The following is a 12,483-nucleotide window of genomic DNA, read 5'->3' as shown; positions in this document are numbered from 1 at the left end:
TTGCAAGGTTGACCTAGCTTATTGTGCAATGCTATATGCAAATGAAAAGTTCCTTCTGGACCCCCACCTCCCCAAGCGATCGAATTAGCCCCTGAAACATGAGATTTGATTCCTTTTTTCTTAACATGCATACCTACAAATGCAGTTACTGGTCCTTGAGTGATTTGGTTCTCTAGTAAAGTCAATTAGGGATCTAGAACCTCTGGCACCAGTGAATCCCCTCAGCTGCTTGCACACTGTGTGAAGCACAGTTTGCATTTACTTCTATTTGTTCTAAATATACCTGCCATTAATGATGCAATTATTACAAACAAAGACAACAAAGAGGCTCAAAGTCCAGGGGCAAAATAAAGAGAAGAGGGTCTAAGGCAGGACAGGGAACGCAGGCCAAAACAGCCGAGAGAAATGGAGCAAGGGGGAGCAGTGGTGAGAGAAGAAGCCTAGGCTGCCTAATCTCCAAAGGTAATGTCCCACCCAAGTGATGGTAGGTACCCCTCAAGCACCTCTCTGCATCCAGTTCTATATGGCTTGATCCCAAGTGCCCTGAAGTCAGTGGGACCCATTTCATTGACTTCAGTAGAATTTGGATCAGACCCAAAATCACAAAGGGAATCTTAAGGGGTTTGTACCATTCTGACTTGCTGTACAAATGCATAGGGTCGTGTAGTGTATGGGCAATGCTCAACTCACCAGGAATGGGAGGAGCAAACTTGCAGCACTGATTGACTTTAACTGGAGTTGTGGGTGTTCAGGCACTTCTGGCAACCAGCTCCTATCACTTGCATCGATTTAACTACCTGGATTTCTAAATCAGTTTAGTTAAATCAGTGCAACCCTCTTCACTGTCACTTTTAAACTGAACAAAGGTTTCTTTGTATTCATAGGTGCTGACTCCATGGGTGCTCCAGCGCTGGAGCACCCACGGGGAAAAATTAGTGGGTGCTCTGCACCCACTGGCAGCCAAGCTCCCTGCCCCACCCCACCTCACCTCCTCCTCTGCCTCCTCCCCTGAGCGCACCGGGTCCCCGCTCCTCTGCCTACCTCCCAGCGCTTGCCGCCACCAAAACAGCTGTAGCAAGCTCCGTGAGGGAGGGGGGAGGAGCGGGAACATGGTGTGCTCAGGGGAGGAGACGGGGCCGGGGCGGAGACTTGGGGAACAGGTTTGAATGGGGGCGGGAGAGGGCGGAGTTGGGGCGGGGACTTTGGGGAAGGGGTTGGAATGGGAGTGAGAGGGGGCGGGGACTTTGGGGAAGGGATTGGGAGGGGGCAGAGCAGGGGTGGAGTCAGGGTGGGGCTGAGGGCAGGGGGGCGGTTGAGCACCCACTGGCACCAGTAGAAGTCGGTGCCTAGGTTTGTATTGATTTAGCTTCATTCAGTAGAGGTATAAGCCAGGCTTTATTAATGCCCTGACCCCTTGAGTATAAGCGTCCCATTTAGAGGTACTGATAGAGGTGAAAATTAGAGGTGGACTAGGAATCTGTACAGGTATGTGGCTGAGCTGGGTTTGATTTGGTTCTCGTCTCCCATTCCTGTAGGTGCTGGGAAAGTAGCACGGTAGCATACTCAGTCCCATGGTGACAGTCTCTGACCATAGCCAGCACCAACTGCTTTGGAGGAAGGCACAAAAAACCCTGCAGCAGACAGTGATGGGATAAACTGTTCCCAGGGAAAGAGGCCTCTGAATCCCCAGCAGTTAGAGGTTGGCTTATGCCTTTAAGCAGGGGGCTTGTAGCCCTTCACAAACCCTTCAGGATGTGTTTCCCTTTAGTATTTACTGTCATTGTTATAACGTAAGGGTGGCCAATCCAGGGATGAGGCTGACCCCTCACAGGTCGTGAGGCTGGAGCAGGAGGGGAAGGGATCACACCGTAAGTCGTTGGTGAAATAGCTGAAAATGGAGGGCAGGGAATGGTTCCAACAGGAGAAAATGAAAAGCAATGGCTTAAAGTGTTGCTGTGAAGATAAAATCATCTCTGAATAACTCCTTGCTGGGGAACACCTTGAATCATTAATTACAACAACAAATAGACAATGGTTCTACTTTTTCACACCACTTACGCTATTTCTTTATCCTCTGAACTTCAATTAGCTTGGACCACGAAAGGTGGGTAAGGTTCACTTTCTCTTTCTCATGTACTAATGTAAAATCATTGTGTGTGGATTTACAACACTGAGTGGGACTCTTACCACAGGGAAAAAACCCTGACGTGATGCTTTCAAACACAATCATGAACATGTTTTCACTTCATATTTAATTTTAAATCAAACTTTTTTTTTTTTTGGTCCTTAAATAGTTGTCCCTTTTAAAATAGCCTCCAGCCTCTGCTTAAGTATTCTGTAAAATGCTTTTCCAACACTGGAGGCTTCCCTTCTTCACCACAGCTCTGACTGCAGACCTTGACTTTAGTTCCAAACCATTGTTGCCAATACCCCTTAATCCTGAACCAGATCCCCCTACACTCCTGAAATTTAGCCCCCTCCTCTTCCTTGGCACCTCAGTCCAGAACCAAGCCCTCCCCGCTGCCAATGCAGTTCAGTCCCAACCAGCAGCGTATTATCGCCTAGGCTGACAAGGCCTAGGCCTAGGGCGGCAAATTTGCAGGGGCGGCAAATTTATAATAGCAGCATTTTTGTAATTGCGGCATCCGTGACGCTGCGATTCTACCAATCATAGCACGTATTGAAACCACCAATGATGGCGCAACACCATTTAGTAAACATACTCGCGAGAATCCTAAACATTAATAATATGACCGGAAGGAAGAAATTAAGTGGTTCTCAGTTTTGGATCCATGTGCGGTCTCGCGCTACAAGCGAAATCATACTATACAGATGCGTGTTCAAGCGAGGGTCTGCTGTACTTGTAATTTTATTTATAATAAAACTTGTAAATGTTCAATTATTTTAATGATATTTAGATTCATTTTAGTTCAAATGAATTTGTAAGAAAACTAAAAGAAGTTCATATGGGGCCGGGGGTGGCAATTATTTCAGGACCTAGGGGCAGCAAAATCATTAATCCACCACTGGTCCCAACCTGAAGCTCCCTACTACTGCTGGTGCTCTTCAAAGTTCAACTAGAAAGGCCTTTTACATTTCCTGTGGCGTCCCCACCTCAACCCTCCCCCTCCAGCTCTGTGGGTTTCCCCGCTTTTCTCATTCTATAAGGCCACGTGGTCTAGCTCAGAGCTTCTCAACCTGTGGGTCGCAACCAAAATTGGGTCAGCAGAATGTGACAAAGGGTCTTGTGGGAGGCTGGAGGGAAGCAGGGTGTGTTTCAAAGCCAGCCTCACACTCGCTCTGTGGCAGTGGTCCCATGGAGCAGGCTGGGCTCGGCTTCCCGCTCCGGGTGTTGTGATCTGGTGCCTGTGGTTGTGGCGTTTCTCAGCTTTGGCCCAGCAGCCCCCTGGTCATGCATCAGGTTGCAATTCCGGTCACACAAATTTGGCCCAGTTGGGGCCAAATCTGAGCAGTGCTGCTACCTCAGAGCCCAGCCCTCCCTGGGGGACAGAAGCTACAGGGCATCACTGCTGTGATAAAGTGCACTTAGTACCTATTACGTTAATGTGTAATTAATAAGACCGATATTATTGGCACTCAAGCAATTGACTAGGTCATGACAGGACACTGTTTACAAATGGGTCCTGAGCTGAAAAAGGTTGAGAACTACTGACCTGGTTCACTGGAACTAGGACCCGGAAACTCCTACGTTCTAATCCCAGTTTTGCCTCTGGCTGCTGTGTGACCATAAGCAAGAAACTTTACCTCTCCTTACCTGGGTTTCACCATTTGTTAAACAGAGATCATGATACTCACCTCTCTTCCTTACTAGAGACTAATTAGCTGATGGTAGTGCTTTGGGTCTTCAGTGCATTGTTCAACCTACGGTATCAACAATTGCTAGCTAATTTATCTGAGGAACGTGTTAATCCTGCTACTGTCACTTTAGCCTCCGCAAAGGACCTGAGTGGGTTGTGATGGGGAAGCTCCCCAACAGAGCTCTGCAAAACAGTGGATGAAGTTGTGTCCAGTAAATACCAACAGCTTGGGAAGTGTTGAACAAAAGAAAAAAAAGCCTCAGTGGGTTAAAAAGAAACTGTGCTCATTTGGTTACAGTTGTGTTTAGCTTATATTGTAATAAATCAATAACAGCTGATCTGTGAGGCCAGCAGCGCAGAGGCACTCGAGAGATCGGGTCTGAGGAGGAGTTTGGTTTGTGTAGGAGCTAGGTACAGTACTGAGTGAATTAGTACGTATACGCAGTAGAGTAATTATGAATTAGGTGTTTGCACTGAAGCCGAGTCAGCGACTAAAGGTGAGTGGCTAAGAGGTTAGAGTCAAAAGGAATTATCTAGAGGCACGGGGAAAACAGCCAGGCTCTGAGTTAGAACCTAGAGGGTGTTGGAGAAACCTCAGCTCAGGAAGGTAGATGTAGAGTCGATGCTTAATTCTTGATGGTGGGGGCACGTGATCACCCCACGCGCCACCTCTAGGCTGAGGAGCAGCAGCAGAGCCAAGACCACCTGGGCAGTGGCAAGTGAACATCTCAGAGAGCATCTCATGGCAGTCGGGCTCTGCGGGCACGGATCAGGTCCTGGTGGTGTCACCGGCTGGTGCCGGGCTCCTTTAGGGGAGAGGCAAGAGCGTGTCAGGGGTGCAGCTCGGAACTGTGCCAGCCGTCCTGCCTGGGGAGCGCCTGGCCATGCAGAGACATCCTGGCTCGGGGAGCAGGGCAGGGAGGGCTGCCAGGCAGCTGGTGCCCCAGCTCCCAAAGCGCGGAGAGCCAGGGGCTGCAGTGAGCTGGGCAGCTCCCACCAACTTCCGATCCTCTGGCTCCTGGCATGAGTCGACGGTTTTCAAATTGTGGGACTGAAAACCTCTGTGCTAAATGGAAGGCAGACAAGTGGGGGGTGGGGACGGCACACATGCATTGCCTCTTTGTAGATCAACAGCAGTTTAGTTCGATCTACCCTTAGTGTAAATATGAGGGGACCCAGAACATAGCATTCCAGTACCAGCAACTCTGGGCTCTGAGTGGATAAATGAAAGAATGCAGCGACACAGAGCTAAAACAGAGTGAGAGTAGACAGATGATTTTCATTAGAGGTGACCCATCTTCCAATAACAGGATAGTGCAGTAGAGGAGGGGAATGATTTCTCTCATACAAAGAAAAAGTTTCTCCTGGAAAAAATGGGCCCTGGGGAGTGCACTAAGTAGCCAGGTAAGATAGTTGACAGTGGCAGGGAGTTCTGTCTTTAAGTGTACAGGTGGCAGGGTGTGTGGCCACTTTAGAGCCCCACTGGAGTAATGTTGTTGGCTCTCACAAGACAGACATTGCTGGAAATCTCGTAATTACTTTAGGAATTAAGTTGCTGGTAAAAAGTGTCAGCCAGATCTGAAGGCTGGAGTCCTTTATCTAAACAGGAACAGTGTGATCATTGGCAGTGCAAGCTTCCCCGTGCTGCCCTGCCACTGTGCCTCAACTTGGAGAAAACTACTTCTGGAGATGGGGGGGGAAGGTAGTTCAGCCTCCATGCCCATTCAGCCCTTGGCCTTTAGGGGGTGCTAATGGTAATGGATGTGTTTGTGAGGTGGGCACATGGCCCCTGGGAATTGGACTGAAACCACCAAGGCACTTCCCATAAGCCACCAATCAGCCATCAGGCATTAACACCTGTTATCACTGCCACCCTGGGTCAGATCTGAACCAAAGAACTAGTTGCGGAAGGAGTTTCTCTATCAGGATTTAGCCCTGACAGGCCTTAGCATTGCTCAGCACTAGGTCAAAGTTTTAAACAAACAATCTTCTAATTGTACATGGGAGTGCTGCGATTGAGTTCTCGTTTTGCACTGACGTGTTTAAGGCACTGAGAATTTCAGGAAGGGTTTGCTCTGCTTTGAAGGAGGATCAGACCCCTCTGTGGGATCTTGCTGCTGGGAATGTTTAGATTGTTTTTTATTTTGTCCTTTGCAGCTGAGAAAACAATTTAAAAACTGGACAAATAGTCTCAGTCCCTGCATGTGGCCTGTTCCTGAGAGTGGAAGGAGGACAGGTCACAGGGGAAAGTGTAGCAGGTTCATGGTAGCATTCCATAATAAATATTGTCAAACTGGAACACTAATCCCTTGAAGCTCTTATCTATATTAGCTGGCTTGCCTTCAAGTTGGCTGTGTATCTGGGACTGGGTGCCAGGAATCCTGAGTTCTACTCCCCACTCATTCCATCGTGACAAGTCACTTAACCTCTTCAGCCTCAGTTTCCCCCATTGTAAAAATGGAGAAAATATTTAACTACTTCACAGGGAAGCTGTACGGCTTAATATTTGTAAAATGCTTTGAGATTCTTTAGCAGCAGGTGGTATAGAAGGGGGAAGTATTCTGTTTTCGTCTGACACGCTCCTCTTTTGTGTTGCCTTTTTGCTAATATAGTGAAAGAACTTAGGGGCTGGCACATTTGTGAAAAGAATCAATATTAAGCAAATATTGCAGAATATTAATGGGACATTAATTATTAGATTACCAAAGTAAGTTCTCTCTGCCATGAATTTTAAAATTCAACGTTACACTCAGCCAACAGAGGAACAGAAACAACACCTTGTGATCTATATGGCCAGTGAAATCTAATCAATGCAGCTAGAATTAAAATATTGAATACTTGCAATGACCTATTTGACAGACTGGGCTTAATCAAAAATTTTATATTTGATGAAGAATAGAAATTCTGGTAAGAGGCAACTATACAAAAATGCTGTTTTAAGGACAAACTTAGTTTACTTCGGTCTCTCGCCAAGGGGGGTGGGTGGGTGAGTGGAGCCTACTCCATTCTGGGTTCTTCATTAAAAGGTCATAGACTAAGGTGTCTTCTTGCAGAAGATGTGATGTACCAGGCTGTGGTATGATGGACCAGGAAATGCTTAGGGACCAAGGTCAAGGGGATAAAGGTGACCCAGCCCAAGGATAATTTCCCATAATTACTTGGCAAGTAATTTTTAATTAAAGAAATTTGAGAAAATTCCAATCTGAGCAGGGACAATTCACAAACAGAAAGAAGTGAAAATTCCTTAAATAAAGGATTCATTAAGAATTATTCACTTTGCTCTCATATTGAACCTCGGGATCACATTGGCTTTATTACCAGCATCTGGCACTGCAAATTCATGTCTGATTTATTCCTCCAGGTTTTTTTAAATCTAGGACAGTAAGCTAGTAAGTCTGATGTAGATAAAGAAAGACAAAAGTAAGTCTATTCAGACTTCCCTTCTTTAGCCTGGTTTCTTGTGTTAATTACAGTTTCATAAACAAATGACTCAGTTTTCCTAAATAGATTGTCCAGTCAGGTACGCAGACCACAACACCACCAGTCTGAGGCTAGGTCTACACTACCCGCCTGAATCGGCGGGTAGAAATCGACCTCTCGGGGATCGATTTATCGCGTCCCGTTGGGACGCGACAATCGATCCCCGAATCGGCGCTCTTACTCCACCAGCGGAGGTGGGAGTAAGCGCCGCCGACAGAAAGCCGCAGAAGTCGATTTTGCCGCCGTCCTCACAGCGGGGTAAGTCGGCTGCGATACGTCGAATTCAGCTACGCTATTCACGTAGCTGAATTTGCGTATCTTAAATCGACTCCCCCCTGTAGTGTAGATGTACCCCAATTTATCCAAATTATTTGAATACATGAATGAACAAGCTTATATTCACTTAGAGTCCTGTGGCACCTTATAGACTAACAGACGTATTGGTGCATAAACTTTCATGGGTGAATACCCACTTCGTCAGACGCGTGACTTGCATCTGATGAAGTGGGTATTCACCCACAAAAGCTTATGCTCCAATACATCTGTTAGTCTATAAGGTGCGATTGAGGGGTGGGACTCTTTGTTGCTTTTTACAGATCCAGACTAACATGGCTACCCCTCTGATATTCACAGCTGGTTTTTAGTTGGACCCAGCATCTTCTAATGGGCATTGAAACAGAGTGATGATTTGTGGCAGAAAAAAAGGAAGAAGCAGATCTGGTTATCACAGCTCAGTGACTACATCTTTTATTGTATGAAAAGGAAGGGGACGTAGTTAAAAAGTTCTTGGTGGTGTCATTTTAACTGAGGTCTGTACAAAGAAAATATAGGTGGAAGTAGTTAGGAATAGTCCTCAGAAACTATCAGGTTTGTGGACATAATTGGATACATATTTATACAGTTTGTGGTAGAGAGGAGGAAAGACAGTCTGGAGGTTAAGACACTGGACTGGGACTCAAGAGATCTAGGTTCAGTTTCAGCTGTGCCACACATTTCCTGTGTGGTGTTAGGCTAGTTGGTCTTTGCATCAGGTCCCCAGCAATAAAATGGAGATATTCCCTGGATCTGTCTTGCCTGGTTAGACTGCAAGCCCTTCAGGACAGGAATGGTCTCTTACTGTGTGTGTGTGTGTGTGTAGACTCTAGCACAATGGGGTCCCCATCTCAGCTTGGGCCTCGAGGGGCACTATGGTAATACAAAGTTTCCCCCTTTACTCAAGGTTGGCTTTTTCTCCATCTCCTTCCTATGCCAGGCTTCGGGTCCTGCTAGGTAAGATGAGTAGTGCTTTATTCTGTTTTGAAATGTTGGTAAAAATTGCTTGAAACACTGGTTTGAAGTGCAACCTGAGGGACTGTAATTTTAAGCAGTGCTGTTGGTAGATGCAAAGGTACTTTATGTAGGAGTGAGAAGGATTTGAGCCAGTAGTCAACTAAAAAGGTGAACAAAAAGCAGCTTTGTACATTTTTTTAATACTAAAGTGCACATTAAGCATTGCCACAAGGATTAACATAGCTGTATTTTAATGTCAGGCGCAGGAATTCAACTAGAAAGCTGAGCTGGAACAATTTGTCTTGCTCATTGCTAGGAGTCTGATGTGGTATGCAATAGCTCTCTGTTTCTCCCCTAGGGTGACCAGATGTCCCGATTTTATAGGGACAATCCCAATTTTTGGGTCTTTTTCTTATATAGGCTCCTATTACCCTCCACCCCATCCCGATTTTTCACACTTGCTGTCTGATCACCCTATTCTTCCCCGCTCACCCCCCCCCCCCCCCCAATAGCCTGTAGAACAAATCCCAGTTGATTTCACATTCCTGAAATCTGTGGTGTTTGTCCATTATGTTTCCAGATATTCCTGGCTGGCATTGGTGTCTCAGACCATGTGGCTAAACATCAAGAGTTACTTCAAATCCTTAACTTGGTCTATAAATTTGGTTTTACATCCTGTTTCTTTTATTTTTACTATGGAATTTCACAGCCAACTAAAAGAAGCTACTGGTTACTGTACATCAAACTGCTCTGAGACTCCAGCAAGGGATGACCGTCTGGGACAGATTGTAAACCTCTCTCTGCTTTGTTCAAAATCAACCAACCAGATAAGTGCATTTTTTAAGTTTTAGCAATAATATTTGTGCTCAAAAGAACTCCTTCATTTAGATTGATTCTATAAATCTTTAACCAATCCTACATTTGAATATTGGACCCACATGCTTTGTAGCTCTACTTTCCGAGATATGACACGTACCACAGTGGCATAGCCAGCTTCTAAGAGGAGGGGGAGCAAATATAAAAAAGGTGCCCCCCCCTTGGCTCCTTCTCCGGCCCTGCCGTGCCACCCCGTGGCCCCCCCTTCGCTCCTCTGGCCGCAGCTGCCGGCCACCATGCTGTGCCCCCTCCCGCTCCTCCGGCCGTGCCCACCGCCCCACCATGGCTGCCGGCCATGCTGCGGGTCACCAGGCTGCGCCCCGCCCCCTGCTCCTCCAGCCGCGGCCGCCGGGACGTGCTGCGACCCACCAGCACGCGCCCCCCCCCCAGGCCCCGCTCCTCCGGCCGCGGCTGCCCCACTCCTCCGGTCGTGCCCGCCACCCCCCGCATGGCTGCTGGCCATGCTGCAGGCCGCCAGCCTGCACCCCCCTTGCTCCTCCGGCCGCTTTTGGAAAGGCGGGGGAAGCGGCCGCTTCCCCTGCACCCCGCTAGCTACGCTACTGACGTACCAGACTGTAGCTGTTTCACGCAAATTAGCTAGATACCGAGTAAGACCGTCCACTTGTAACATCAGTTGTATGTTGCAATTCACAGCTCAGGAGCATTGGTGGTTGTTACTCCCCACCCCTCAACCCTTAGATTCATCAGTTCCAGCAACCTGTCTGAGCCTTAGGAGACTCATAAAGTTACTCCCTGCCCTGATGAGCGGTAGCAGATAATCTGGCACATCAGGGCCCCAAAGAGCTTATTTTGACTTTTTAAAGCCGTGGTGGGCAACCTGCGGCCCATGGGCCGCATGTGGCCCATCAGGATAATCTGCTGGCAGGCTGCCAGACAGTTTGTTTACATTTGCATGGCCACCCGCAGCTCCCAGTGGCTGCCGTTCACCATTCCTGGCCAATGGGAGCTGTGGGAAGCGGCGCAAACCGCAGAGACATGCTGGCTGCTGCTTCCCGCAGCTCCCATTGACCGGTAACGGCGAAGCACGACCAGTGGGAGCTGCGGGTGGCTGTGCAAATATAAACAAACTGTCTTGCGGACCGCCAGCGGATTACCCTGATGGGCCGCAGGTGGCCCACCACTGTTTTAAAGACTCAGCAGCCAATTTTGGCTCAAGAACAGATGCCCTGGATATGTTTATACAAAATGTCTATTAAACTAAATTCTTTGCTCTGCTGTTGCCAAAGAAAAAACATTTTTAAGGCCAAAAATTTCAAAAGTGACTAGTGATTTGGCTCGGCCTAAATTTATAGGTGCCCAACTCGAAGCATCGTAAAGGGGCCTGATTTTCAGAGTGTGGGTGTTTAGCCATTTATGAAAATTGGGTCCCTGGAGGGGGACTCAAGTTGGACACTGAACTATAGTGGCACCCCAAATCACTGATCACTTTTGAAAATCTTGGCTTAAAGGGCTGTTTATGTACAGCCTACAGTGTGTTATGCTCTGCTGCAGCAGGAGGAGCAAAAGTTAATTAGCAAACCCTGATACCCAGAGGAGTTCTGACATAAGAGATCGCATGGTTGTGTAGCATGTTTTATGCACCTGGGGTTTCTTTGCCCAGTGATATCCAATGGGTGAGGAGAGTAGATCCAGCAGATTTTGATGGGTTATTGGTAAAATGGCTTTAACAGTCATTCCCCAAAGAAGCTCCGCAAATCCCTGACTTTCTTTTCCCCTATCACAGGTGAGCTCTGTTGACTGTGGGATTGGGACGGACCCACAAGGAAACCTTAACTTCTGAATGCCCACCCCTGCCCTGAAATTGTAGAGGCCATGGGAAAAGCCAAGAAAGAAGAGGAGGCTGTTTTTCTAAGGAAAAAGATCACTTTGCTGAGGGCTTTTTCACTCCTTATTGGCAGCATGGTGGGCAGTGGCATCTTTATCTCTCCAAAAGGGGTGTTGAAAAATTCCGGCAACGTGGGTGTCTCCTTAATCGTTTGGTTTGCCTGCGGGATTCTCTCTCTATTTGGTGGGTGATGAGTTTCTTTACCCTTCTTGTTAAATTCTTGGTAGATGGGGAAACTAGCAAATGATATATATCTACAACAAAGGCCTAACTTTACTTCTCCAAGAAAAATAAGCTGGGAACACAATGGACCAAAACTCCTATCTCCTAATGCCATAGAATTGAAGCAGTAATAAGCTCCCGTGTCCACAGGGTTCCAAGGATCTGTTGTTTAACTGGTTTATCTAGGGTTACCATATTTAAAAAATAAAAAAAGAGGACACTTCACGGGGCCCTGGCCCCGCCCCTTTCCCACCCCCGCCCCCGCCCCAACTCCGCCCATTCCCCACCCATTCCCCAAAGTCCCCACACTAACTCCCACTCCTCCCTCCCAGCCACGCGAAAAGGGCTGCCCAAGTGCTACCGGCTTCACGGTTTGCCGGGCAGCCCCCAGATCCTGCGCCACCGGCCGGCGCTTCCCCAGCACAGCTGGAGCCCGGGAGGGGAAGCGCCCAGCCGGGGCGCAGGGTCTGGAGGCTGCCCAGCAAACCAGTGAAGCTGGTAGCACTAGGGCTTCGGGCAGCCCCCATGCCTCCGGACCCTGCGCCCCCGGCCGGGCACTTCCCCTCCCGGGCTCCAGCTGCTGTGCTCCTCCCCTGACTCTTTGGTTCTGTTTAAGAGCCGAGCTCCCCGAGCGCTCCGGCTTTGCGCAGCCCCCATGCCTCCGGACCCTGAGCCGCCGGCCGGGCACTTCTCCCCCCCTGCTCCAGCTGCTCTGCTCCTCCCCTAACTCAGACTTCGGCTCTGCTTAAGAGCCAAGCTGCCCGAGCCAGCGCTACGGGCTTTGGGCAGTCCCCGTGCCTCCAGACCCCAGCCGCCGGCTGGGCACTTCCCTTCCCGGGCTCCAGCTGCTCTGCTCCGGTGGCGCAGGGTCCGGGAGGCATGGGGGCTGCCTGAAGCCCGTAGCGCTGGCTCGGGCAGCTTGGCTCTTAAGCAGAGCCGAAGTCTGAGTCAGGGAAGGAGCAGAGCAGCTGC

General features: G+C 48.6%; 1 protein-coding gene across 5 annotated transcripts in view; it reads left to right on the top strand.

Moving 5' to 3' along the window:
* The window catches only part of LOC101950217 (cystine/glutamate transporter-like), a 53,227-nt gene that overhangs the window by 11,038 nt on the left and 29,706 nt on the right, over positions 1 to 12,483 (top strand). For 2 of the 5 annotated variants that reach the window (XM_065582001.1, XM_065582007.1), the window contains exons 2-3: positions 9,277 to 9,395; positions 11,187 to 11,472. In XM_065582001.1, the coding sequence (XP_065438073.1) occupies positions 11,277 to 11,472 (196 nt within the window). In that variant the 5' untranslated portion in view covers positions 9,277 to 9,395; positions 11,187 to 11,276. Of the gene's footprint in view, positions 1 to 224; positions 463 to 4,133; positions 4,316 to 9,276; positions 9,396 to 11,186; positions 11,473 to 12,483 lie in introns of those variants that run through there. The other 3 variants (XM_065581994.1, XM_065582009.1, XM_065581989.1) reach the window with 3 other exon arrangements.

Source organism: Chrysemys picta, chromosome 1, assembly GCF_011386835.1.
Source record: "Chrysemys picta bellii isolate R12L10 chromosome 1, ASM1138683v2, whole genome shotgun sequence".
Taxonomy (NCBI): Eukaryota; Metazoa; Chordata; order Testudines; family Emydidae; genus Chrysemys; species Chrysemys picta.
The sequence above is the reverse complement of the archived record's forward strand: the minus strand, read 5'-3'. Positions and strand labels throughout refer to the sequence as shown.